Below are 24444 nucleotides of genomic sequence, written 5' to 3' on the forward strand. Positions count from 1 at the left end.
GCTTTGTTGGTTGTTTGCATTGCATTTTATTAGACGGACTGGACATAGAATAGAAGGAGTTGCTCACCATGCCTACCACTTTGCGTCTTCACGGCTACGAAGCCACTGATATTCACCGTTTTATCGAATTGTTGATTCACAATCTTGTCAATATCAAAGACACCACGGGTCGTTTTTTGCTCAAGCTTGATGATGGTAGAATCATTGATACAAAAGGTCAGCAATCGCTTGTCCACTCGTTTGAGGACAGCATGCTGACGCACTTCAGGCTGGAATGACTGGGAATGGACTCATGGTATCGGCCTCTACGGCCTGTACCAATATCACGCTCTAACAGGCTCTGCAACTGCAATGTCAACAATCCAACAATGGTTCCAAGGCCGTCTCGCAGAAGGCACAACCAAAAACATCAACACCATGTCACCCTTCCTGACCCTGGCCTACTTATATGAAAAGAGCCGAGACAATACACATGAAGCCTGGCTCGACTCATGGGCAGAGTGGGCAATGTACGATTTACCACGCACACCCTACGGAGGATTTCAACACATGACCTACGCCAGCGAGAACCACTACGAGCTTTGGGATGATACGCTCATGATGACAGTCATGCCTCTGGCCAAGATTGGTCTCTTGCTGAATCGTCCTCACTATGTGGAAGAAGCCAAGCGTCAGTTTATGCTCCACATCAAGTATCTCTTCGACACAAAGACTGGACTGTTCTTTCACGGCTGGAAGTTTGATGAGAACGCTCCGGGTGGTGTGGGGCACAATTTCGCGGAGGCCAGGTGGGCGAGAGGAAACAGCTGGGTCACTATCGTCATTCCAGATTTTGTCGAGTTGTTGAATCTGCCAAAGGATGATGCATTGAGGGTGCACCTCATTGATACCCTGGAAGCCCAATGCAAGGCTTTGTCAAAACTCCAAGCCGAGGATGGCATGTGGCGCACGTTACTCGATGTGCCTACGAGCGAAGGAAGCTACGAGGAAGCCTCCGCAACAGCTGGATTTGCATATGGTATACTGAAGGCGGTGAGAAAGCGCTACATCAGCAAGGAGTACGAGGCAGTAGCACTCAAAGCTGTCAAGGCCGTCATCGGAAGCATAAGCGAGGATGGAGAACTTCAGAACACCAGTTTCGGGACTGGCATGGGAAGCGACTTACAACACTACAAGGACATCCCAATCACCAGTATGCCATACGGACAAGCAATGGCTATGATGATGCTAGGTGAATTTTTGAGGGTCTTCGTCTAGATATAATGCTGTCAGTCTTAGAATCTAGCCTCCCAGAGATATGATGAGTTATCAGTAATGCTACACACGCCATGCTCCCAAAACTGTGCAACCTGTACGACATAACTAGACTATTCGTATGCCAGTGCTGCTATTTTCTGAACGTAGCTTCCATCACCCGAAAGTGTGGCGCGAGCAAACGCGGCAGTCAGGAGGGCGGCATAGGACCAAGTCAAGTCTGCCGCTCCCTGTGCATTTCCGTTGTTGCGGTTGAACTCTTCCGCAAGGTTACCTCCGGCTGGTGTGTGATACTTGATACGACGAATGTATGCATCACCCCAGCCCTGTAGACTGGCGATGACCGAAGCGAATTCCTTAGTGTTGGAGGAGTAGGTCTTGCCGGTTTTGAGACCAGCCTTGGGTGCGTAGTAAGCGAAGAATGGTGCAGTGACGTTGCTGACAGTCAAGCTGCCACTTTTCTGGTATTCCAAAGCAGCTGAGTAGAGATATTGAGCCATGGTGGCAGTTGTCAAGTACCATGGGTTACTAATTGGGCAATTAGTATGATGCTTCCTGGATATTCTAATCGCAACACGACTCACCCTCCGTTTGCTGATGTACCTACACCATTGTAAACGTCTTCGGGGTAGCGACTAACGTGTTATCAGCATGTGTCGATTTCGAGCGGATGTGTCAATCGTACCCTATAGGAATGGCAAGAGGAAGCCCATTCGAGTCCTTCGTTGTCTTGGCCACAGGATAAACGTCAAGGAAGCTAGTCGAGATTTTCAAAGCAGAGGCGAGGACTCTCTCGTTGGTGTACGAGTACACGCCGTCACCAGCATAGCCTGGCAGTATCAATCAGTGCCTTGTCTCGAAGACTGTATTCTGTACTAGACTTACCATGAATAACACCGAGGATGACAGCGATATCAATAAATGAGTTCTTGCCAGCCAATACTGGACCATACTCATAGAGAATGAGCTTTCTGTTGGGGCTCCAGAATTGGTCGAGCGATGCAGTGAGTTGAGTAGCAGCCGAGGAAAGAGTGTTGCTAGTTGCCGAGTCACCTAGCATGGTTGCAAACTTGGCGCCCATAACTAGAGCACGACGCTGTACAAGACGCGTGTAGAAGTGAGTACTCTCTTCCTCCTCCCAGAGATCGAAGCTGGGTGAGCTCCAGTTGCTGGCTACGAACAACAGATCTTTGAGGACTGGTGCCTTCTCAGGATTGGCCTTCGAGTCCCAGATGCGGTCGCGCACAGATGACAGGCTTCCTCCTTTCTTCATATAATCAGTCGCGAACTCCATAAGAGTAATTGCTGCGGTTGCAGGACCGTCATTCTGAGGACGACCCCAGGGACCCGTGAACGCTGTGTTGTTCAGGTAGAACTTGGGCTCTCCGAGACCGGCAAACGTGAGCGATGGATCTGTCTGTTCAACGGCCCTACCCTCAGCATAGTGGAACATGGCATCTTTGTACTTGCGAGTAAATTTGTCGTTGGTGGATGCAGCATAGAGGAATTCAACCACCTCCATGGTCAGCGACGAATCACGGACCCAGTCATACTCGTAATCTGGGAGTTTCTGATCGTAGGATGGCCCGGATCGAGCGGCGACAACGGTACCTTTGGCAGCGCCGTCGATGTCAGGATTGATGTTCAGGAACATGCGCTTCTTGGAGAAATCGGCCTGCGAGCCGCTCTTGGGTGCCAACCATGCAGTGATGTCGTCAGAGAAGCCGCTTGGAGTTGCATAAGGCGATGGGATAGCTGCAGGAGCAGGAGGGGCACTTCCACTGGCCTTGACGGTAAGTTGCAGTTGTTGTACATAAGTCTGGCCGATGTCCTTTGCCTGATAGGTAAGGTTCAACAATTGAGTGATCCCGTCCAAGTAGACTGGCGTGTTTGCACTCCAGAATTCGTAGTTGGTGTCTGGAATGCTAGAGTTGTAGCCGAGAGCGACGGATGTCAAGGGAGTCGAGACACCCTGACTATCGCTGTAGTACAGAGTGACTACCTTGTTGTAGTTGACATTGGCAATGTAGACAGAGACGTCGAGGCTTCCACCGCAGTATGAGTACGAGCGTAGGGCGACATTGGTGTTGCTCGGTACCGCTGCTTGGACCGTCGTGGTTTGACAAGGGGTGTTCTGAGCGATTGACGACGAGGGGTAGAGTGCCAAAAGGCCGCCTAGGGGCAAGTATCTGAGCAACATGTCGCAGGATGAGTTGAGCACAAGCTGCATTGCCGGCGATCCCAGCATTTTGTATATTGCTATCCCGATGCACCTTCCCGAAGTGAAGCTCTCCTAACCAGACCGTCGGTGCAATTGTCGGAGGAGGAAATTACATGCATGCAGTGAACGCTGCAAGGAAGAGCGGTAGCGGGGTTTTGACTTCTCCATGCCCTTAGCGACCACCAATCACCCTTTGTCCTTCACTTTGGTCACACGCAGAAGGCAGGTGGTCGCCCGCAGCGAAGTGCACGAACCGTTCAAGCTTTCTTCCCCGCACGCGACCTCCACGCGATCCCTTTCTGACGCAACTCGTCATCAAATCTGAGTGCTCACCTCCTCGGCAACCGGATCTGGGGTAAATAATAGCTTTCACATGCCATCATGTGTTTTCAGACCACATCTTGACAGGTAATTGTTGTGATAGACGGCCATCAGAGCAATGGCTCAACATAGGGCAGCGTCACTATTCGAGCTCAAGGGTAGCACCAGAGTCTAGAACTCCCCCTGATCTGTACACAGACCGAACTTCCTAATTGGGTCAAATGGGCCTGTTTTAGAATCAACCGGTCTGCCTGGTGTAGTCGAAAACCGGACTCCACTACACTTCTGCGTCCATGTGAAGAGGCGTTCTAGCCGTGCAATGACAGCCACTCTCGCGTGATGCAGGAGAAAGAGGAATGTCGTCCCCACGGTAGCGAAGAGTTGTGGTAAAAGCCGTAGGAGTAACCAAACTCCCGCATGAATTCAGTGATCCATAGTCGCCTATAGCAGAATGCTCGCATCCCTGATCCACCCACGAACCAAGGCCTCACGTACTTCCGGATCAGTATGTAAAAAAACTTCAGCAAGGTTTTGATCCTGAAATCGCTTTACAGCGGCCACTCTTTGCATAACTGGCAGGGATGAAAACGTTGATTGGAAGAGAGCAGTTGCTGCCGCTACTGGAGATATTTGAGAGGTGTTGCCATAGTAGGCTCGTAAAGTATCTGAAGGTCGTGATTGTGATGGTGGTGACTCGCCTAGGAGGATACGTTTTGCCTGGTTGGATAGGCTGGCTTCAGCAGGTCTCTTCGAGGATAAGAGAGCTGTGTGAGGGGTATATAGATGTCTGTGATTCAGATGCTCAGATATGAGGCTTGTGCTTTCTTCACGAGACTGGGTTGGCAGATGGTCCTGAAGTTGTGGCATCGTAGACTCGTAGGGTGACTGTGGTAGTTTGACCGATTGGCGAGCATCAGGTATCAAGCTCCGAGCCGTAGATGGAGAGTTCGAAGACTCTTCTTGATTAGGGTCGAAAAGGTCGGTCAACTCTGCAAAGTGTCTCAACGGAGCTGCCCTGAATTTCCTGGCATTTGGGTCTTGCTCTTTGTAGTAATTCTCGAGCACTTCATCGGTGTTTGTAGGTACGCCATTTGGTAGACGTGACCATCCGGTATTCAAGAGATTGACGTAGGTTCGCCAGTCGTTCCTCAAAGCACCAAGCTTGTTCTTCATACGGATATCGTCGCAAAGGTCTGGTTGCATAGACCTTGCCTTCATAATTTCGGCGACGCGTTTATATGCTTCTTTTGTGAAGCCAGATGGGACAGTCTTGGTTGGAGCACCCTGCATACCTTTCATAGTGGCGATGAAGGCCAACTCCATGTCGTTTGTCCATTTGAGCTGTGTCCTGGCCGCCTTGACGCCAGGCGAGTCGGTAGAAATGGAGGTCTCGGGATCCATGGTGTTTAGATTATGGGTTAGGAATACTGAAGCGAAAAACAGCTTCTCGGAGAAGTTTGGGATTTGTGCGAAAAACTGATGGTCGCCAGCCTTGCGACACCAGACCAGGGTCACTGACGTACTTGGAACCAAATAATTCGTGACAGGTCCTAATCTCGGGCCAACAGATTGTACATTCGACACTCCCCCAATTGCATCGAGTCTTAGCGCAAAGATGAGCACGAAACCAACGATTGCGCCTCTGGCAACATTGACGCCAGCTTCCAACACACGCACATGGCTCTCGTCGCCTCACCCGAACCTCCCCATCGTCGCAACGGCATGCAGTGACCGCAGCGTGCGCGTCTACTCGCTCAACTCGTTCAACCTCGTCAGCAACATCACCGGCGGCCACAAACGCAGTATCCGCAGTGTAGCTTGGAAACCCGACAGTGGAACCTCTGCTCTGGGCGAGAGTGTGCTTGCAACAGGCAGTTTCGACGCCAGCGCCGGCATCTGGAGACGATGGGAGGGCACAAGCGGCAAACTGAACAAGTCGGTGGACAACGAGGTCGACTTTACAAAAGATGGCGGAGATGACGAGGACGATGAGTGGCGCTTTGCTGTCGTCCTCGACGGCCACGAGTCGGAGATCAAGAGTTTGGCTTTCAGTCCTACTTCGCCCTTGCTTGCTACATGCAGCCGTGATAAGAGTGTGTGGATCTGGGAAGAGCTGGAGGACGACAACTTTGAGACTGTCGCTGTCTTACAAGAGCATGAGGGCGACGTCAAGTGTGTCTGCTGGCATCCTTCAGAAGAACTACTAGCCTCATCCAGTTACGATGACAACATTCGCCTATGGAGAGAGGACATTGACGACTGGGGTTGCTGCGCTGTGCTTACAGGTCACGGTGGCACAGTCTGGTGGGTCGAATTCGAGGGCGCCACACAGCCAGGTCTCAAAGCAGAAACAGAGCAGCAAAAGCGACTCCTAGAGCTCAGAGAAGCTGCTGGTCCACGCCTTGTCAGTTGTTCAGACGATCTCAGCATCCGTGTCTGGCGACGCATCCCCAAGGACAGACCCAATGGTGCCCCCCAAACTGGTCCCAGAATCCCCAGCATCATCAAGACAAATACCATCGAGGAGGAATGGGTACCGGAAACCGCTCTGCCCCAACAACATACACGCGCAGTCTACTCCGTCTCGTGGAGCAAAACCACAGGTCGTCTTGTTAGTGCAGGCAGTGATGGCAAGATCATAGTCTATGAGGAGCGATGGGCAGCCGACCAGGCTACAACACAAATAGAGACCACAGACGGTCCCAAGGAGATCGCAAAGACAGAATGGGTTGTTGTGGCCGAGGTCGGTGACGCGCACGATGTCTTTGAGGTCAACCACGTGTGTTGGGCCAAGCGTAGCGACTCTGGTCGTCGCAGCGACAATGAGGAGATCATCATCAGTACTGGAGACGATGGTGAGGTGCGCGTATGGACTCTTGAGAACTTGTCATGATACGATTTCGTATGAACTGGATATGCGTTTCATGCACAATTCCTCGACACCCCCATCGTCTGTGGTCAAGAAGATCTGATGAGTTGCTGGTGTCAAACCAGATTGACACACGAATGGACGGAGAAGCATATGCAGTCCCAGACGAATCTCGAGTGGCGAGGATAAGGAACCAAGCAATGCTGCAGATACGTGTCTCGGAGACCCTGCTACGATAGCTCGCTATGCACCTGATGCTGCCCCCCACATGTATAGATACACATAGACGATATCAAGATTAATGATGTTATACACATTTTCAAAACCAACTGACACCTATATCCTTCTCGAGTAATCTTGAAATACCTGAGGATCATGCTCCAGCCTCGTACAGCCAGGACCTCGACATGTTTCTGCTTTGCCTTGTGACAATATAGACGTTTCATGTCGATCATACCAAAACGTGTTTCCAGAAGAGGCCATGTAACGAGTCCTACCTTCAGAACTTCCTACATGCTAGGTCTAAAAGTCAGGCAGCTCGTACACAAGATACATAGCTTTAATACTCTCATCACCTTCGCACCCCTATCCACATCACTTTTTGGACCATAACTTTTACAGCACAAAACCCATCATCACAAAGCGAAAAAGAAAATCACCCCGACGCGATTGTCTATTGCTCAGCGATACTCGAAATGCATAGAACGACACTCTCATACACAGCTATAGCCACACTCGTCGCCATCTGCGCTACAGCAGCACCAACTCCTCAACCCACTATCTTCCCACCCATGAACTTTCACGGCGTACCACAACAGCGTCCCGGTCTTTGGGAGTACAATATAACCACCACAAACGACACTGTGATTTCTCCTGACGTGTCTCATGTTGATGAGCAGGAAGGGGATGGTAATCACAGTGCATCTGTTCTGGGCAAGCGGAACGAAAATGTCAATGAGCTTGTGGATTTTACGAGGTTCAAGGCTGAGGAGATGGAGGAGTTGAAGGTGGAGAGTAGGAGATCTTTCGGCGGAGGCGAGGAGGGAAAGAAGGAGGAAGAGGAGCAGACGATTATGCTTGGGGCGCCGATCTCTTTTCCTCGTGGCGAAGGGGATCAGCAATAGAGATTCTCAAAGTTGCGCGGCATAGATCTGGGTTTGGTAGAGGTATTGACGTAAAACTGACCTCTTACATGTAAATCTTTTTTGTTTGAGATGTATGCTACCTACGGTTGTTGCTGCTGACCGATACTGTGAGCGGGTGTTTGGCAGAGGTGTTTCCTCGCGACGCCTTTCTTTCAAGGCCGGTTGCTTGCGCCCTGGCCGAAATGTGAATCCATAGCGTCGTTTTATAGTGAAGGAGCTGCATGGTCCATGATGTCGCTGAGCTAGGGTCACATAGCGGGTACCGAGGCTGCAAGCTCATACACGAATGTTCGTATACGAGAGTTGATGGCGAAACAAGGTACGCGCGGTCTTTCAACCAGCCTTGCGCAGCGAGTTGTAATGCTCTCCCAGACCAAAGCCATGTCTGTAGTATGCCAGCCACAACTGCTTATCCTCGGCATCGCCCTCTGGGTTGATCTCTTCGACTCTGCCATCACCTTGCAGCACGCTGATAGCGACGCCGTATTTCTTGGCTAGAGCCATCAACTCGAGCTGACCACCCCACTCTCCAGTGTTTTTGATCTTGTAGATGTAGTAATCGAGCGGCTCCTCCAAGAAGGGCGCAAAATCCATGGGATGCGATTCGATGTACTCGGCAGCGGCTTGTCGTACAATCTTGTATGGCTCCAATGTGCTAGCAACATCGGGGGATTCGGAAGGAGCAGCTCCCAAAGGCATGCCTAGTTGTTCGAGTTGATCGGCGACGGCAGAGTATAGACAATGACCATCGGCGCGGATCTCCTTCTCGGCCAGCTTGCGAGTAGCGAATTGCTTCAGCATGCTCTCGCGCTCGACTGCTTTGAGGTTCGGGATGTCTTGTGCTTCTTCGGCGGCAGATGCGATAAGAGCTTCTTGCTCAGCGGCGCGGCGAGCAAGACGGGCCTTTGCGCGATTCTGTCTCTTCGGTGCGCGTTCGTTGGGCGCATCCGACGGGGCGGAAGAGGTCGGTTGTGTTTGAGTTGACTTGTCTTTGTCTGCTCCAGCAATCTCCAGACCTTCTACGCCCTTGGCCAATTCATCTTGTTCTTGCTCTTTCTCCGTCTCGTCTTCGAGATCGACTGTCGGTGCCGCCATTGCTTGAAGCTCTTCCTGGTGGCGGGCCTTCATCTCGCGTTCCAGGTTTTCGCATTCATCATTGACACCCTTGCGCGTCTTCTTGGTTGCACCCTTTTTCTTTTGCGTCACTTTTGATTGTAGGTCCTTGGCCTCTTTGCGATGGCGCTGCTGTAGCTCTTCCATCATCTCTGCCAATTGGACGCCCGAGGGTGACAGGTGTGACAGATCAGAGTGTCGCAAGCAGAAAGGTGAACTTGTCATGGTCACGATGCCCGCCAAAGCTTCGAAGCTTTGGTGCCAGCCCGCTCTTCCGACCACTTCCACCCTTCAAACATAAAGACAATGACGTTCGCCTCTTGCCTGTCAGACCGTTACATCGTTATTCATCTGTCGAGAGGGCGAACCTCCACTCTGTCTATCATTTGATTATTTAAACATGACTGTATAATCTAGTCGATACCATCTTTTACGCCAATATGCCCCAACATGCGAGGACAGGCGTGACTGTCGCCTTGACCGCCGCCTTCTTGGCCTTGACCACTCTTTTCGCCGCCATCTATGCTTTCGGTCTTCCAGAACTTGATTACTGGCACTGGAGAGCAACTCTGAATCCCTTCAGAAATCTTCCTTCCACCCAAAATGTCCTTGATGCATTCCCCAAACCCTCGGCCGAGGATAACTACCTCGTCGGCGTCGGCAAGGCTGATATCACTGGTCCCGTCGTAGAAATCAACCTTATGGGCTATGCAGACCCGAAACAACTCGGCTCTGGTGTGAGACAGCGCCTTTACTCTCGTGCTTTCATTGTTGGCGATACAGCCAGTCCTGGTGACCGTATTGTCTATCTTGTCCTGGATACCCAATCCGGTGATACTGCTGTACGCAACGGTATCTTGGAGGGTCTGAGAGACCTTGGTCCCGAATACGATCAACTCTATGGTGGTCAAAATGTTGCTGTCACTGGAACTCATTCTCACTCTGGTCCTGGAGCTTGGTTGAACTATTTGTTGCCTCAGATTACTAGTCGGGGATTCAGCCATCAAAGCTACAAGGCCATTGTGGACGGTGCTCTGGAGTCCATCAAATTGGCACACGAATCGCTCAGTCTAGGTCAACTTTCAATTGGCTCGGTCGACATTGAAGATGCAAACATTAATCGCAGTCCCTATGCCTACTTAGCCAATCCGGAAGAAGAGCGCAACAAGTACGAACACAATGTCGACAAGACATTGACTCTGCTCAAGCTGCGTAGAAATAGTGACAACAAGGACATCGGCGTGTTGACCTGGTTCCCTGTACACGGAACGTCGATGCTGGGAAACAACACTCTGATCACTGGCGACAACAAAGGCGTTGCTGCTTACCTTTTCGAGAAGCATGCTGCTCAACTGGACTCGGCTGCCGATGATTTTGTTGCCGGCTTCTCGCAGGCGAATGTCGGAGATACGTCACCAAACGTCAATGGAGCTTACTGCGAGTTCGGCCCTGATGAGGGCAAGCAATGTGACTTCAAGACAAGTTTGTGTGCCGGCAAGAACGAGCCATGTCATGCGCGGGGTCCTCATTGGGGACTGAACGATGCAGGTACAGCATCTGCTTGGGAGATCGGTCGCCGACAGTACCTCGGTGCTCGCTCGGTGTACGAGTCAATGACCACCAAGTCCACTTTCATTCCTGTCCAAGGCAACGTTGTTCGCTCCCTGCACACTTTCGTTGACATGTCGAACCAGACCGTCACCTTGAGTAACGGCTCTACTGCCCATACTTGTCCTGCCGCAATGGGTTACTCGTTTGCTGCAGGTACTACCGACGGCCCTGGTGCATTCGACTTCAAGCAGAACAATCCTGGCGATCCTAACGCAAGCCCGGTATGGAATGTTGTTCGTAATAGCTTGCACTCCCCTGGTCCAGAGCAAGTTGCTTGCCAGGCACCGAAGCCGATCCTCCTCGATGTAGGCGAGACTGAGAAGCCCTACCTCTGGACGCCAAACGTCGTGGACATACAACTCTTGCGCATCGGCCAATTGCTCATCATCGTAGCACCAGGAGAAGCTACAACCATGTCAGGGAGACGCTGGAAGGGTGCACTCCAAAGCCATGCTCTAGCCGCCTGGGCCGAAGAAGATAACGAAGCAGAACCCATCGTCGTACTCGGTGGTCCAGCAAACACATACGCCCACTACATCGCGACCGAGGAAGAATACGGCATCCAACGCTACGAAGGTGCATCAACACTCTACGGTCCTCACACGCTAGCCGCATACATAAACCTCACCCTTACGCGTCTTCCCTACCTCTCGCGCTCCTCAATCTCAAATTCACCTCTACTCCCCCCCTCACATCCTACCCTACCCATCCTATTACCCGGTCCTTCTCCACCCATCCACACAAACAGCTCTCTAAGCTTCATCTCCCCCGTCGTCTTTGACCGCCCCCCTCTCTTCAAGTCTTTTGGCGATTGCATCAAAACCCCCTCCCCTCGCTACGTCATCTCCTCCTCTCCCATCATTCAAGCTTCCTTCATAGCAGCAAACCCTCGCAATAACCTCCGCTTGGGGGCTACATTCGCAAGTATCGAGAAATACTCTAGTCAAGGAACCTGGCAAAAAGTGCGTGACGACCAAGATTGGAGTCTTGTGTTTGAATGGGAAAGAACCAGCACAACAGTTGGAACTTCTCAAGTCGTCATATCTTGGGAACTAGGTTGGGAGATTGGGGATTGGGGAAGGGCGAATGAGGATAAGAAGCTAGAGAAGGGGGATGCTGAGTTGGAGCTAGAGTTGCAGAAAAGAGAGCATGTTGTAGAGACGTTGAAGGGAAGGTATAGGATTAGGTATTTTGGGGATAGTAAGGGGATTGGAGGGGGCATTACGGGCTTTGAGGGGGTCAGTGGGGAGTTTGAACTTGTTTAGTCTTTTTTCTTGGAGGTGGTGGTTTTGTGTATGTAGTCTGGTGTACTTGAATGTGGCTTTCTTGTCTGTTAATTCCTTTTGAGTGAGATTCTTTTTGACGTGGGCTGTGGAACAGCAATAACATTGGTTGAGTTCATGTCTGTCTATGAACTCTGTTGATTAGAATCATTCAATCTCTCCCTTGACTCGTGAGTTGTTTCTAGGAGGCGACATCTACAGTGGAATTACATGGCCAGGATTATCCTCTTTACCACTATCGTGTTTCTCCAATATCAATCATTCTGTAACAAGAAAGCTGGTTCCCCCATCAGTTGGCGATCCATTGATGCACCTAATATACAGGACCCCTGAAAAGTGGTCGAATGTCGTCTGATGTCTGAGAGCGTCTCCTGGATGAGAAAATCCTCTTCACACCGTACTATCACTCACTCACCGCAACCGCAGATCACATCGTGTACATTGAAAAAGGGCAACCACGTCAAGTAATTAACACTTTCGAATAGAATGGTGTGAGCTATATAGAAAAGAGAACAAACAAAGTGAAGCAAAAACGACATCGGACGACAAACGAAAAGGGGAATAAGCTACATAAGAAAAACGACTCGTAAAAGACGCGCAGTGATTACAACAATTACAAACTCCTTTCCAGACCACACACACCTTTTGTCGGAGAGCCTTTGATCCACATCCAAGATTACCACACGATGGGGGCGTGGCTCGGTTGAGAGTCCATCACGCCCGGATAAACGAGTCCGTCTGTTGACGTGTGAGTTAACCTCTGAACTTCTCCTTGAGCTTGGCGAGGAAGCCCTTCTTCTTAGGCTTGCCGTCCTCGTCGACCTTGGAGGAGCCAGCGACGCTGGTGCGATCGCTCTGAGGAGTACCGCGGAAAATCTTACTAGATCTCTTGGTGGCGTTTCTCTGAGGGGTGGTGGGTGCACTGCCGGAAGTGGCAGGAACGCTGTGTGTCTCGGTGCCGGTGGTGACCTGAGGCTCCGACTGCTTTGATGACTCGGGGCGAGTCATGGGCGAAACGTCACGCGATTGCTCGACAGGCGCGGCGAGAGTGGGAGGGGCGAGCTGCTCAGATTGAACGGGAGCAGGAATCTGAGCCTGGCTTTCAGCAGGAGCGTTCAATCCAGTCTTGGCAGCAATAGCGGATGTCTCTTCGTTATAGATAGGGGTCGCGCTAGTAGTGACTCCAGTAGTGGCACCAGACAGTCCGGCGTTCTCAGTGAAAGCTCCAGCGTCAGATGTAGCGGGCTGAACGGAAGTGGGCAAAGCACTGTGGCCACCCGTCAGATCACGCGGTTGCTCGTCGAAGCGCGAAGTCTCGGGAATAGTGGTGTTGTACGAGACAGGTGTGGACTCGACAGCAGGGGTGCCGCTGACGGCAGTAACACCAGTGGCGGTAGAGCTACCAGCGCCGAGAACGGCTGACTGCATGTCAGAAGAAGACTTGACAGGAGCAGTAGCGCTCAGTGCAGCGGTCTCGGTGGGTGCGGGTTCGCCGGCCTCGTAAGCGCGAGGTACGCGGTCGAGCAACTCTCTCTCAACCTCACTCTTCTCAGCGACGGCTTCGGGCACAGCGGAGGCCTCGGGAGCGACATGAGCCTGGTGCTGGGACTCAACGACTGCCTCAGGTACCGATGATGACTGGAAAGTGGGCGATGCGAGCGAGTTGTTGCTAGAGGGAAGACCTTGGTTCATGTTCTGGATGGCGGTGCTGATTGAGGCAGGCAAGAATGTAGTAGGATCTCTACCAGTAGTCTGAGCAGTCTTGTCACGAGCAGCATAAGCAGCGCCAGCAACAGTGGCGCCCAGGGCGGCTGTACCAGCGGCGATGCCAGCAGCGGCCTTGCCAGTCAGTCCTTGTTCACTGTTACCAAGGACACCTGACTCAGATGCAGCAGGGGCCTTGTGGACTTGGGACAGAAGCTCCTTCTCCATATCGGACTTCTCGTGCACAGCCTCAACATTGGCACTAGCCTCCGGCTCGACGTGAGCTCTCTCTTGACTCTCCTGGACGACTTCGGGAACTTGCAAAATTGAAGAGCTCAATCCAGTAGACTTCTCAGTGGTGTCGAGATCTCTGCCAGTCAAATTGGCGGCCTTGTCGCGAGCAGCATATGCAGCACCTGCAGCGGTCGCGCCAATAGCAGCGGCACCAGCAGTAAGACCAGCAGCAGCCTTGCCAGTGATTCCTTGTTCGCTGCTACCGAGAACGCCAGACTCGGTTGTGGCAGGTGCCTTGTGGACTTGCGACAACAGCTCCTTCTCCATGTCGGACTTCTCGTGGACGGCCTCAGGGTTGGCGGAAGCCTCAGGTTCGACATGAGCCAACCCCTGACTCTCGTGCACAACCTCGGGGACCTGCTGGAAGCCAGAGTCTGACTCAGGGACATCTCTGGTGGAGGCGGGGAGACCGACGGACTCATAAGCCTTGTTTGCCTGTGTAGAAACAGCAGCGGTAGCGGCAGCTACGCCAGCAGTGGCCTTCTCAGCGATTCCCTGTTCGCTGTTGCCCAGAATACCAGATTCGGAGGTGGCGGGGGCCTTGGAAACCTCGGAAAGAAGCTCGCCCTCCATGGCACTCTTCTCGCGAACGACCTCGGGCACAGCAGAAGCCTCGGGGTCGACGTGAGCGCGCTCCTGGCTTTCGCTGACGACTTCAGGAACAGAGCCGTCAATGGTAGGCTCCTTGTTCAAACCAGTGTTCTCGTAGGCATTGGTAGCCTTGTCCTTAGCAGCGTAGGCAATTCCGGCAGCAGCAGTACCAAGAGCAGCAGTGCCAGCGGCGATCTTGCCAGTGATGCCACCCTCGCTAGCACCAAGCAAACCAGACTCGGATGTTGCGGGAGCTTGGGGGATGGAATGCTTCAGTTCATCCTCAAAGGCGGCTTTCTCGCGAACGGCTTCGGGGGATGCAGATGCCTCAGGGTCGGCATGAGCTCTCTCCTGGCTTTCGTGGACGACATCAGGCACCTGCTTCGAGGCAGGAGCGGGCTCGGTGGCGTGCTGGTAGGTCTCGGTAAGCTTGTCCTTGGCAAGAAGAGCAGCGCCGATAGCAGTGGCACCCACTGCCGCAAGACCGCCAGCGATGGCCTCGGGAATGTGAGAATCTGAAACAGCCTGAGTGGTGTTGGAGGCGGCTTGGGACACGCTCGTAGCAGCGTTAGAAGCGGCATCAGCGACAGGGCTACGATCAGAGGTAGCATTCTCCTTGGGAATGGTCTGTTTCAACTCGCTCTCAACAGCGGCCTTCTCACGAACAGCTTCGGGGTTGGCAGCGGCCTCAGGATCGACGTGGGCAGATTGTTGGCTGTCCGAAACGACGTCAGGTACGCCAGTAGCAGAGCCGGACTCGGTCGTAGAGTTTGCCTCGGGCACCTTGTCTTTGAGCTCCTCTTCAACAGCGTGCTTGCTCTCGACGGCCTTGGTGGAGGCGGATGCCTCGGGGCTGACGTGGGCCCTCTCCTGGCTCTCATGAACAACCTCGGGGACTTGGTGCGACGCAGAGTCTTGTGTGGTAGTGTTGAGATCTCTGCGACGTTCAGTGTGGGGTTCAAGAGGGACCTGACCGGCGAGCTGAGCGGTAGTGCTTTGAGGAGCGGCGGATGAAGTGAAAGCGTTTTCGAATTGAGGAAGCAGATCCTTGTCGTTGCTGGCGCCGTCTCCCATGGGAAGGCTGGACTCAGGAATCATGTTACCACCAATAGAGGGCAGGTTGAACATGGAAGCGCCGTTGGCCTCAGCCTCGCTCTGAGTGTCCAGAACCGGGGGGAGGACGGGAGCACCGGTGTCGCTAACACCGAATTCCGAACCACCATGGCGAACAGTGGATTGGACGGTGTTGGAGGTGATCTTGCTGTGGTGGGGTACGGGCTCGCCAGGAGCAAGCTTGATGGGGTTGCCAATACCAGCAGTGGCAGGGATAGGGTTGACGCTGAAAGTCTTGGTGTCCTCCTCTTCTTCCTTGACAGTAGACGGAGCGTAAGCGCCGGGCAGGTCGTTTTCGTTGAGCTCGCGGGTGCGGGACTCGTTGGCACCGTCAGTGGACAAAGCGGCCTTCGGCTCGGGGTCGTCGCGCACTGTCGAGTGAACGGTGTTGGAGGTCAGAGTGCTCGGATGGGGAACAGGCTCGCCAGGGGCAAGCTTGACGGGGTTGGAGGGGCCTTCAGTAGCAGGAATGGGGTTAACGGTGAACTGGTTAAGGTCAGCCATAGGTGTAATAGGGAATTGACCGGGCAAGTCCTCGAAGCCGGGGGTTTCGGGCGGAAAGGTCGTCTCGTTCTGCTCCGGTTGGGCCTTTCTTTCCTTTTCGAGTGGTACCTGGCCAGCGAGGGCGGCTGTGGTGGATTGAGGGTGAGCTGACGAGATGAAGGCTTGCGAAGGTCTCTCTTCAGGCTCAGGGCTCAGCTCTCTAGCCTCGACGACATTGTTAACATTGCCCGAGTCATCTGTCTCCTGCTTGGCAGTCCAGTCGGTCGTCCAGTTGCCGTCGACAACGAACTGCATGGCGTGTCAGTCGTGGTTATTGAGCACTGTATAATGACCAATGCTTGCCTTGTAGTGGATCCTGCTCTCCTCGCCAGGAATAGTCACGGTCTTGCGGAACCTGTCACCACTCTTGTCCAGCTTGATCGACTTCCCCCAGTTGTCGAAATCGCCTGTCACATAGACTTCTTGGGCAGGGTGATCCCTAGTGTAGCATGTCAGTTCAGGTGCTCGTTTCAAGTATGGTGCGGTGCACGCGCGCTGCACTGGCTGCGAGGGCAGCGATTGAGAAGTCCGCACGCAGAACCAGGCTGCTAAATGCGACGCGATTGCGAGAGCAGAGAGAGTCGTATGCGACTTACCATGTAAAAGTATAGTTGCCCATGTCGGCTCGCAATCAGCAAGGTCGGGTTGCAAGAGTTGAGTGGCCTCTAGGGAAACGGCCTGTTGCGAAAGCTGACGGCGTGGTTGAGGTGTGGATAATGCGCTGGTTACACAAGAGATGCGCGCGCGAGAGCTTGCAGGATGAACAGCGAGCAGTTTGACACAGACCAGGTTCGTGTTCGTGCGGTGGCTTCGTGTGGCTGGTGATGGATTTACTTGGCTGACGGACGGGCTGGGCTGGCGGTCGCGTCTCGATCGCTGACAGGGAACTTGACGGTGTACGTGTTTTGGAGGTACAACGGTTGAAGATACGAGAGAGATCACTCGACAAACCATGCGGTTCTGTTATACTTCTTGTACAATTTGTTTAGGCAGATTGAGCGACCTTTCTCAATTCGATGTGCCTTGGAAGACAAAGACGTCATGGCGGAGCACGTCCTGGTTTGGTTCCTACGAAAAGCTTCCTTGGTGGAACTGCATATCAGACGGCTGGCAGTCCTTAAGCGGCAATCGCTCTCCATAGCCTGTACGGCCGAAATCTAGCTGTAGAGATGCACGGAGTTGGTAGATCTTGTGATCACCCATCAAGAGTCGTCGATCGAAAGGACATTGTTGTACGAAGCCTGTAGCCAAAGGATCTCGAGCCTTTGTCAAGCCGAATCTTTGACATCGCGGCGCGAAGAGACGGGCTCGAACATGCAACTGTCATGCAGCCCACTGCAGTGCGTTCTGTATCGAGTCCTGCTCACCGCCGACGGGAGCTTAAGATGCTCGAGTGATGTCTCCCTATTCTGGTACAAGCAGTAAGTACTGTACAGGCTCTGGTGAGAGGACTACATCCATGACCTAGATATTTTTCAACAGCGAGATCAATCAGTTGCCTACCAATCTGATCCAGAGATGACATGTGTACCGATGTCATGGTCTTGGCGTGTCGCTATCCTGCAAGCAAAGCACGATACCGCAGCGTGAAGCAAGGCCGGACGCTGCCTCGAGTGTTATTCGAGTATCCTGTAGGATATACGGTAATTACGATGAAGCAGCGTGAATTGTCCGTCCTCCCTGTAGCCTTGCTGGGTCAAAGTGTCGGGTGTTGAGCTTCTGCTATGTGACCGTTTGTCAATCCAGAGCTGTGCCGTTTTGGCCTTCTCGAAGGAGTAGCAAATAGTGCCATGAATAGTGGCAGTTGCGAGTACTAGCGAATGAGATCAACTGGTCCCCCCAAAAGCGCGTAGCTGCCAGCTCGCACTTCTTCCTTCACCACTCGTCAATACATTTCCATCTGTGGTTGTTCAAAATTGAAGCGTGAGATTTGGCAGATATCATTGCAGCTCGCTCGTCCAAATTGCTTCTGTCGTCACGCGCCACGACTTCCCCCCATTATCTCATTGGCCATCGGTCGCAGTTTCCCCCTCAATACCCTGAACAAAGTCACTACGCACCAGAGCATCCATCAGACTGCAGCATCGCATCAGCTCCATCACGCCTCCAGTCGATCGAAGGTGACAGCTGCATCGAAACAAAGAACCCCACTACGGCAGTGTAGCTCCACGTCTGCGGGCTCCTGCACAAACGTCCCGACACAAGCTCTCCCCAAGCTCCCAAGTACCTCTACCAACCCTCAGAATGGCCCTTCCCGCCGACTACAAGCACGAGATCGAAATCCTCGAGCGCGAGGTCCTGCAATCAAAGCCCACCGACGTCTTGCAGTTCTGCGCCAACCACTTCCACCGCCGACTAGAGTCTCAGCGACACGAGTTCCTGCTGGGCGCACAGCATTCCACCAAAACAATGGCCGAGAACAACTTCCCCGGCAGCAACCCCTTCCACCACATCCAGCAGCCTGGAATGCAGCGCCTCGAAGAAGAGGATGAAATGGACACGTTCGCCTCGCCCACCGCCGCCTCCTTCCCTAGCAACGCAATGACCCGCGACGCTTCGCCCTTTGCTGCGAATGCAAACCCCTTCGGAGCTAACAACTCGGCTTCGGTCAGCAGCCCCTTCGCCTCATCCCAAAGCTCCGATCCATCGGCCAAAGCAAACGATGGTTCCTTTGGAGGCTTCAACTTCGGTTTCGGCGGTGCTCAGAACACTGGCAGCCGCGACCAGAGCTCTGGCGCAGGCGGCAACCGCCAACAGACGGACGTTCCGCAAAACTTCCCCAACAACTACAACATGGGCCGTCGTGTCTCCGTCTCGGCCGAGGTGTTGGCACCTTCAGGTACTGATGACTCGGACTGGAAGCCTCCAACCTACCCCAAGACCCAGGAACAGCTTGGTCGTCTGCGTACTTCCGTGTCGCGCAACTTCTTGTTCTCTCATCTAGACGACGACCAAACCGAGCAGGTTCTGGGTGCGCTCCAAGAACGCAAGATTCCTGCAAAGGACGTCAAGGTCATTGCACAAGGCGATGTTGGCGATTACTTCTACGTTGTCGAGACCGGAAGCTTCGACATATACGTTTCATCGACTGGCAAGATCGAGCCTGGCGTCAATGGCATGGGCAACAAAGTTGCTTCATGCGGCCCCGGCACCTCTTTTGGTGAATTGGCATTGATGTACAATGCACCCCGTGCTGCGACTGTCAACAGCGCCGAGCCCAGTGTCATTTGGCAACTCGACCGTATCACCTTCCGTCGCATCCTGATGGACAGTGCTTTCCAACGCCGCCGCATGTACGAGTCCTTCCTCGATAGCGTGCCTCTCCTTAACACCCTTACCGCGTACGAACGCAGCAAGATTGCCGATGCTCTCGAAACTCAGAAGATGCCTGCAGGCAGCACAATCATCCGCGAGGGTGATGTGGGTGATCACTTCTACATGCTCGAATCGGGCACTGCTGCTGTCTACATGTCTGGAGTCGAGCAATCGGTCAAGTCATACAAGAAGGGCGACTACTTTGGCGAGCTGGCCTTGCTGGACGACAAGCCTCGTGCCGCATCTGTCGTTGCAGAGACCGATATCAAGGTGGCCATGTTGGGCAAGAATGGTTTCCAGCGTCTTTTGGGCCCTGTAGAGAGCATCATGCGTCGTGATGACCCGCGTGCTGGCACCGTCAAGACCGCTTCTTCTACCGCAGGACAGTTCATTGACAGCATTAACCCTTTCTCGTCGTCCTGAATGGCCGGGGAGCATGGCGTACACTTGTCTAAGCGACAGCGCTTGGACTGATATCATTAGGGAAGAATCAAGCCGCCATGGGTCCCGTCTTTCTTTCCTCATCCTTAGAGTCAGCTGAGCGACAGATGATTGGTCGTCGTCCTCATGTATTCCTTGCCTTATCTTAGGTTCTAGTAATGAGATAGCTTTGAACTACAGAACGTTTTGAAAATGGTACTTTTCGTCATGATCGAAATCACACAACTCCCTCCCGTAACTCTATCGACTTTTCCTTGATGCTTGTCGCCGAACAAGCATGTCGGCACGCGGTTGAGGAAGCGTACGTCATTCGATAACGGGTAAGGATCAACTTGGTCTACGCTTCCGGTTCCCCGTCCTACCACTCTTATATCACTGTAGAGGCTCTTCTCCTACTCTCTGCATCACCTACACATCGATCCATTGTTGTCGCATTTTGCGAAGTAACGTTCCTCTGTATCCCTCGTTGCTAGCCACCTACTGTTCGGGTCCATAAAAATCGCATTGCCTCTCGAAGCCGAATTCTCTCAGCCAATCCTCATTTTCTCTCACAATGGACTGCCTCCCCATTCCTTTTGTTTGCTTCCAATGCGGTATGTTCTCATCACTCGTACCACTTCAAGTAGGCGTGTTACTGACAATCTGCAGGTACCGATCAAAATCCTTGCCATTGCAAAGTAGTAGGCCCTACCATTGGCTTCGCTAGCGCCATTGTCCTCGCAGTATGTCATATTTTCACATTAGTATCAAGACCTCCGATCTGACACTAAAATAGGTTATCTGTTGGCCTGCTTCCCTCTTCTGTGGCTGCTGCGCGACCGAGACAGGAAAGAAGTAGGTTACCAGTTTATGGTCAACATAGGAATTCTTGCTGACGCGCGTACAACAGGATGCTCGGATACCCAGCGGATGCCAGCGGCAGAATCAGCAACGCAATACCAATCTAGCGCTCGTCCTTGATTTGGTGTTTTCCTCTGAATGGTTTTCTGGACTCGGTAATGATGGCGTTCTCAACCTGAGATTATGGTATGGCTGTGCTGGGCACAGTTTACAATGTTAATATTCAGCACATCAGATTGGCTGCAAAGTATAAAGGTGTACATGCTTTTCCTATCCAAATGCTACACTCGCATACAGGAGGTCGTGAAGTCCGTCACCGCGTGAGCCAGATGCGACTGTTCTCGGAGAGAGAGCTCCAAAGGGCTTCGACAGCCAAACGCGTCGGGTCTTTGAACAACACCCAACACTGACTCTAGCAACCACTCTACGATTCTTCACACGCCTCATTCAGCACACTCACCCCGCCGTCACTCGTCAAACTGATGCAGGCGCGCACAGTGATTGCACATCTGGTAGATTCTAGGCGCCAACTCTCCATTACTCTTGAATTAGCACGTGAAGTTGCAGCGCGCACAACACACGGTTGTATTGATCATCACGTTCGGCTATTAACGAATATCAACATCTAGAGGCACGCGTCTTCGGAAGCAATGTGGACGTGATCAACACAGATCGCACAACCAACAACATACATTCCCATCATCTTACCTCAAGCATGCGCCATGGACCCGCCGACATTTGTTTCTGGTGGTGAATCAGCCAAGCATGATAATCAGTTCAGCAGCCTCGAAGACTACTTTGGTCGATCAGGATGGTGGCTGGAAGGTGCGCAGGCTCTCGGTTCCTTCTTTGATCAGGACGTGCCTATTGCCGACACGTTTGACCAGCGACTGGACGACCTCTTGGAAAGGCTTGAGCCCTTGAAAGTGGTCGAAGAGTCTCAAGTATCAAGGAACGACGAAAAAAGCATTGAACCGTCTGACATGACTGCGAACTCTGTCACTCTCCAACTTGAGCAAGATCCTTGCCCCGGAGAACGTAACGAACAAGGCGACAAGACACACAACGATGTCGAACCTCAAATCCATGGAGCACAAAAGTCTCAGGTGTCTGAAAACCAGCCAGAGGCAGCGACCGACCTCGAGTCCCGCCACGAAGGTTCAGAGACTTTGCAATTTGAAACCCGAGTGCCAGCCCAGCTCGATCAGGTGAGTGTCACGATGCTGCTATTCGATGACTGGTCAGCTAACGCAAGAGCAGACAACATCACAGCCAAGTGGAGACAAGGTTTCACAAACTGTGGCTTCAGGCGACACCTTGTTGACCTCACCAGATCCGTTTGTGATTACCCAGCCCCGCGAAAGCTTAGCGTCGGTCTCCAATGACGTTTCTAAGAGTCTTTCGCCGTCAACTCAAGACCGCGATATCGCGAATCGAGCTGTGCTCGCGGGAACCAGTGGCGACCGCGAAGTCACCATCCCTTCGTCCCCTGTGTTCGGAACCACAGCCACGAGTACTCGACAGACGAGTCACAATTCGAGTACACGTGGAACATCTGTAGTCTCAGACATAACATCGAGCTTCGGCCCATCGTCACAGAAGCAGCCAGGTATCCAGATAGACACACGCCTTTTGTTAGAGACATCCAATCGTGGTTCTCTGATCAACCACACTACTGGGCACAGAGCTACCTCTCCCGTGATAGTAGACGATAGTCACGAGTCTGAGATCGATTCGGCAGCTCCAATTCTAATCGTCCAGGACATACCCAGCAACGACCTTGACGACAACTCTAAACACTCTGCGATAGACTCAGAGGCAGATCCAACAGGGATCCAAGCAATCAAGGATGAACTTTCTGATCAGCATGGCCTTGCTAGCATTGATGACATACCCTCCCACCAGCCTTCTGACGAACCCGGACAATCTTCGACAAGCCTCGAGACCGACCCAACGGGGCTGCAGGCAATCAAGGATGAACTATCGGATCAGTATGGGCTCATCACCAGTCCCGACTCACGCATAATTTCTCTCGAAGACGACGTCACCGTGCTGCACAATCCTTCCTCTGCCCCTGTCTCGTTTTTTCCACCAAACTCCTATTCGCCTCTTCTTAATGATCATAGTCTCGAAGCTATCGAGACTCAGGTTCAACCAACCTATGAATCACCGACGAACGTAGCTGATGAGCCACTTCAGGACACGCTGGGGGTCCAGAATCTCCCAGCAGAGCCCACAGCTCTTGATTCGGCTCCCAATCATCAGCAGTTTGTGTCTCACGGATTCTTGACTGAAGCTCAAATGATCAAGATACTTGCAGACACGCCGTCACCACCACCATTTTCACCATTGACTCCGCCCCTCGGCTTTTTCAACGCGATCGGGGTTGGTCAGGACACCATTGGCGGAGCCGAGCCAGAAGAACATAAGAGCAGCAGAATAATCACAGTGCCTTCGACGCTTAAACTGCCGTTCGTTAAGCTCACCGCGGTTACACATAAGAAGAAACACGGGGTTGAATCAGGCGGTACCGTTTTGAAGGCGGTCAGAGACACTCATACTGAGCTAGCAAAAGAGCTGACTCAACATCCGGAAGACAATATGCCAGCTATCGCCACAGCCGTTCACAAGGGCAAACGTAAACAGGAGAAATCACATGAGGACGAGCCAACCCATAAGAGACGCGTCTCTCCCATACCAGAGGCCGAAGATCCAACAACTGAATCGATTCATGACTTGGGAGCAAAGACAGCTCAGGGCAGATCGAAGATACCGGTACAGAAAGGCAGAAGCAAGATCACAACCAGATCGACCCATCGCGATTCTCCAGACGACCTCGCTTTAGCATCGCCAGACGAGCTTGCTCATCTCCCTACATCGAATCCATTCGTTTTGCAAAAAGGGCCTTTTTTGCTGGCAAAGCCAAAGGTCAACAGAGCAACACCGAGACGTTCGCGTGCCAAAAATCCAAGCAAAGATCCTACTACGACTACCACAACCGCTACTGCTCCAAAGACTACGAGAAAAGGACGTGGTAACATGGAGTTGGCCGGGCTACTCGAGTCCTCACCACCTCGCAAGGCTGCAGAGAAGGCCAAGGTTGATGTTGGTGGACGACTCCGTAGTCATCAATCTGATACCTCAGAACCTGCTTCGATCTTGACTTCTACACCTGCCTCAGCTCTCCCCGCATCCGCACCTCAACCTGAATCTATCATACAGACTGCAGACGTTCCCGAGGAAAAGACCACGGCTACTACAGCAACAGAAGCCCCACCGCCCAAGAGGCAGAGACTCACAGGCGCCAACCCCCTCGGCGCTCAAGAACTAAGCAATCTAGGCACTATCATTGAAACAAGAACCAGGACCAGAAACGCTACAGCTGAGCTACTCAACGATTTTCTCACCAAAGCTACTGCTAAGCGAGTGAGGAAGCCTGCCCAAAAGCCAGCCGCTGTGAGTAGTCCCTTCAACTTAACGTCAAAGTCAAAGGGTACTCCCGCTGCAGGCAGGAAGAAGGCCCCTACAAAAAGAAAGGCGCCAGAGTGAAGTAAAAATTGCATGCTTAAGTGCCAGCTCTGATAATGGAAAGTCGGAAGAAAGCAAGCAGCTAGAGACGAACATGACACTGTGCTCTCGCTTCGAAGGGGTTCTTGCTGTGGGAGATGCTGACAGACGTTCAAGTGAGTTTCTCGTTGCTTGGCTCAGAGAGAGAGGAAGTCGCATGGCAAAGAAAGTGCAACCTGCACGATAGCTACCTGCCTACTGAGATTTCTCAACTTTAGC

General features: G+C 52.6%; 11 protein-coding genes across 11 annotated transcripts; 7 read left to right on the forward strand and 4 right to left on the reverse strand.

Moving 5' to 3' along the window:
• Positions 1–68: 68 nt before the first annotated feature.
• On the forward strand, positions 69–1257 carry AUEXF2481DRAFT_7437 (glycoside hydrolase family 105 protein; the record flags this gene model as incomplete). Its single annotated transcript, XM_013485647.1, has 2 exons — positions 69–216; positions 269–1257. 2 exons carry the CDS (start codon positions 69–71, stop codon positions 1255–1257), a joined length of 1137 nt encoding a protein of 378 aa, XP_013341101.1.
• A 110-nt stretch (positions 1258–1367) lies between these two features.
• On the reverse strand, positions 1368–3454 carry AUEXF2481DRAFT_68418 (glycoside hydrolase family 15 protein; the record flags this gene model as incomplete). The annotated part of the gene is made up of 4 exons (XM_013485762.1): positions 1368–1782; positions 1839–1889; positions 1940–2084; positions 2140–3454. The coding sequence occupies 4 exons, from the start codon at positions 3452–3454 to the stop codon at positions 1368–1370; spliced, it is 1926 nt and encodes a 641-aa protein (XP_013341216.1).
• Positions 3455–4237: 783 nt separating this feature from the next.
• Positions 4238–5197, reverse strand: AUEXF2481DRAFT_31944 (uncharacterized protein; the record flags this gene model as incomplete). The annotated part of the gene is made up of 1 exon (XM_013485681.1): positions 4238–5197. The coding sequence occupies one exon, from the start codon at positions 5195–5197 to the stop codon at positions 4238–4240; it is 960 nt and encodes a 319-aa protein (XP_013341135.1).
• A 21-nt stretch (positions 5198–5218) lies between these two features.
• AUEXF2481DRAFT_42795 (uncharacterized protein) lies at positions 5219–6999 on the forward strand. The gene has a single exon (XM_013485714.1). The coding sequence runs from the start codon at positions 5412–5414 to the stop codon at positions 6687–6689; it is 1278 nt and encodes a 425-aa protein (XP_013341168.1). The 5' UTR covers positions 5219–5411; the 3' UTR covers positions 6690–6999.
• On the reverse strand, positions 6793–7240 carry AUEXF2481DRAFT_415100 (uncharacterized protein). The gene has a single exon (XM_013485797.1). The coding sequence runs from the start codon at positions 7118–7120 to the stop codon at positions 6896–6898; it is 225 nt and encodes a 74-aa protein (XP_013341251.1). The 5' UTR covers positions 7121–7240; the 3' UTR covers positions 6793–6895.
• A 120-nt stretch (positions 7241–7360) lies between these two features.
• Positions 7361–7789, forward strand: AUEXF2481DRAFT_7441 (uncharacterized protein; the record flags this gene model as incomplete). The annotated part of the gene is made up of 1 exon (XM_013485648.1): positions 7361–7789. The coding sequence occupies one exon, from the start codon at positions 7361–7363 to the stop codon at positions 7787–7789; it is 429 nt and encodes a 142-aa protein (XP_013341102.1).
• Positions 7790–8158: 369 nt separating this feature from the next.
• On the reverse strand, positions 8159–8701 carry AUEXF2481DRAFT_54506 (uncharacterized protein; the record flags this gene model as incomplete). Its single annotated transcript, XM_013485738.1, has 1 exon — positions 8159–8701. A coding segment is annotated over one exon (543 nt), but the record flags the coding sequence as incomplete, so codon positions are not given.
• Positions 8702–9355: 654 nt separating this feature from the next.
• Positions 9356–11840, forward strand: AUEXF2481DRAFT_42797 (uncharacterized protein). Its single transcript, XM_013485715.1, has one exon. It carries the CDS (start codon positions 9364–9366, stop codon positions 11797–11799), a length of 2436 nt encoding a protein of 811 aa, XP_013341169.1. The 5' UTR covers positions 9356–9363; the 3' UTR covers positions 11800–11840.
• A 6466-nt stretch (positions 11841–18306) lies between these two features.
• AUEXF2481DRAFT_31950 (uncharacterized protein) lies at positions 18307–19800 on the forward strand (the record flags this gene model as incomplete). The annotated part of the gene is made up of 1 exon (XM_013485682.1): positions 18307–19800. One exon carries the CDS (start codon positions 18307–18309, stop codon positions 19798–19800), a length of 1494 nt encoding a protein of 497 aa, XP_013341136.1.
• A 410-nt stretch (positions 19801–20210) lies between these two features.
• On the forward strand, positions 20211–20913 carry AUEXF2481DRAFT_82101 (uncharacterized protein). The gene is made up of 4 exons (XM_013485768.1): positions 20211–20411; positions 20467–20540; positions 20594–20652; positions 20708–20913. The coding sequence occupies exons 1-4, from the start codon at positions 20372–20374 to the stop codon at positions 20763–20765; spliced, it is 231 nt and encodes a 76-aa protein (XP_013341222.1). The 5' UTR covers positions 20211–20371; the 3' UTR covers positions 20766–20913.
• A 467-nt stretch (positions 20914–21380) lies between these two features.
• On the forward strand, positions 21381–24207 carry AUEXF2481DRAFT_91106 (uncharacterized protein; the record flags this gene model as incomplete). The annotated part of the gene is made up of 2 exons (XM_013485772.1): positions 21381–21866; positions 21904–24207. The coding sequence occupies 2 exons, from the start codon at positions 21381–21383 to the stop codon at positions 24205–24207; spliced, it is 2790 nt and encodes a 929-aa protein (XP_013341226.1).
• Between the last annotated feature and the right edge of the window lie 237 nt (positions 24208–24444).

The sequence above is a fragment of the Aureobasidium subglaciale genome (genome assembly GCF_000721755.1).
Source record: "Aureobasidium subglaciale EXF-2481 unplaced genomic scaffold scaffold_20, whole genome shotgun sequence".
NCBI lineage: Eukaryota > Fungi > Ascomycota > Dothideomycetes > Dothideales > Saccotheciaceae > Aureobasidium > Aureobasidium subglaciale.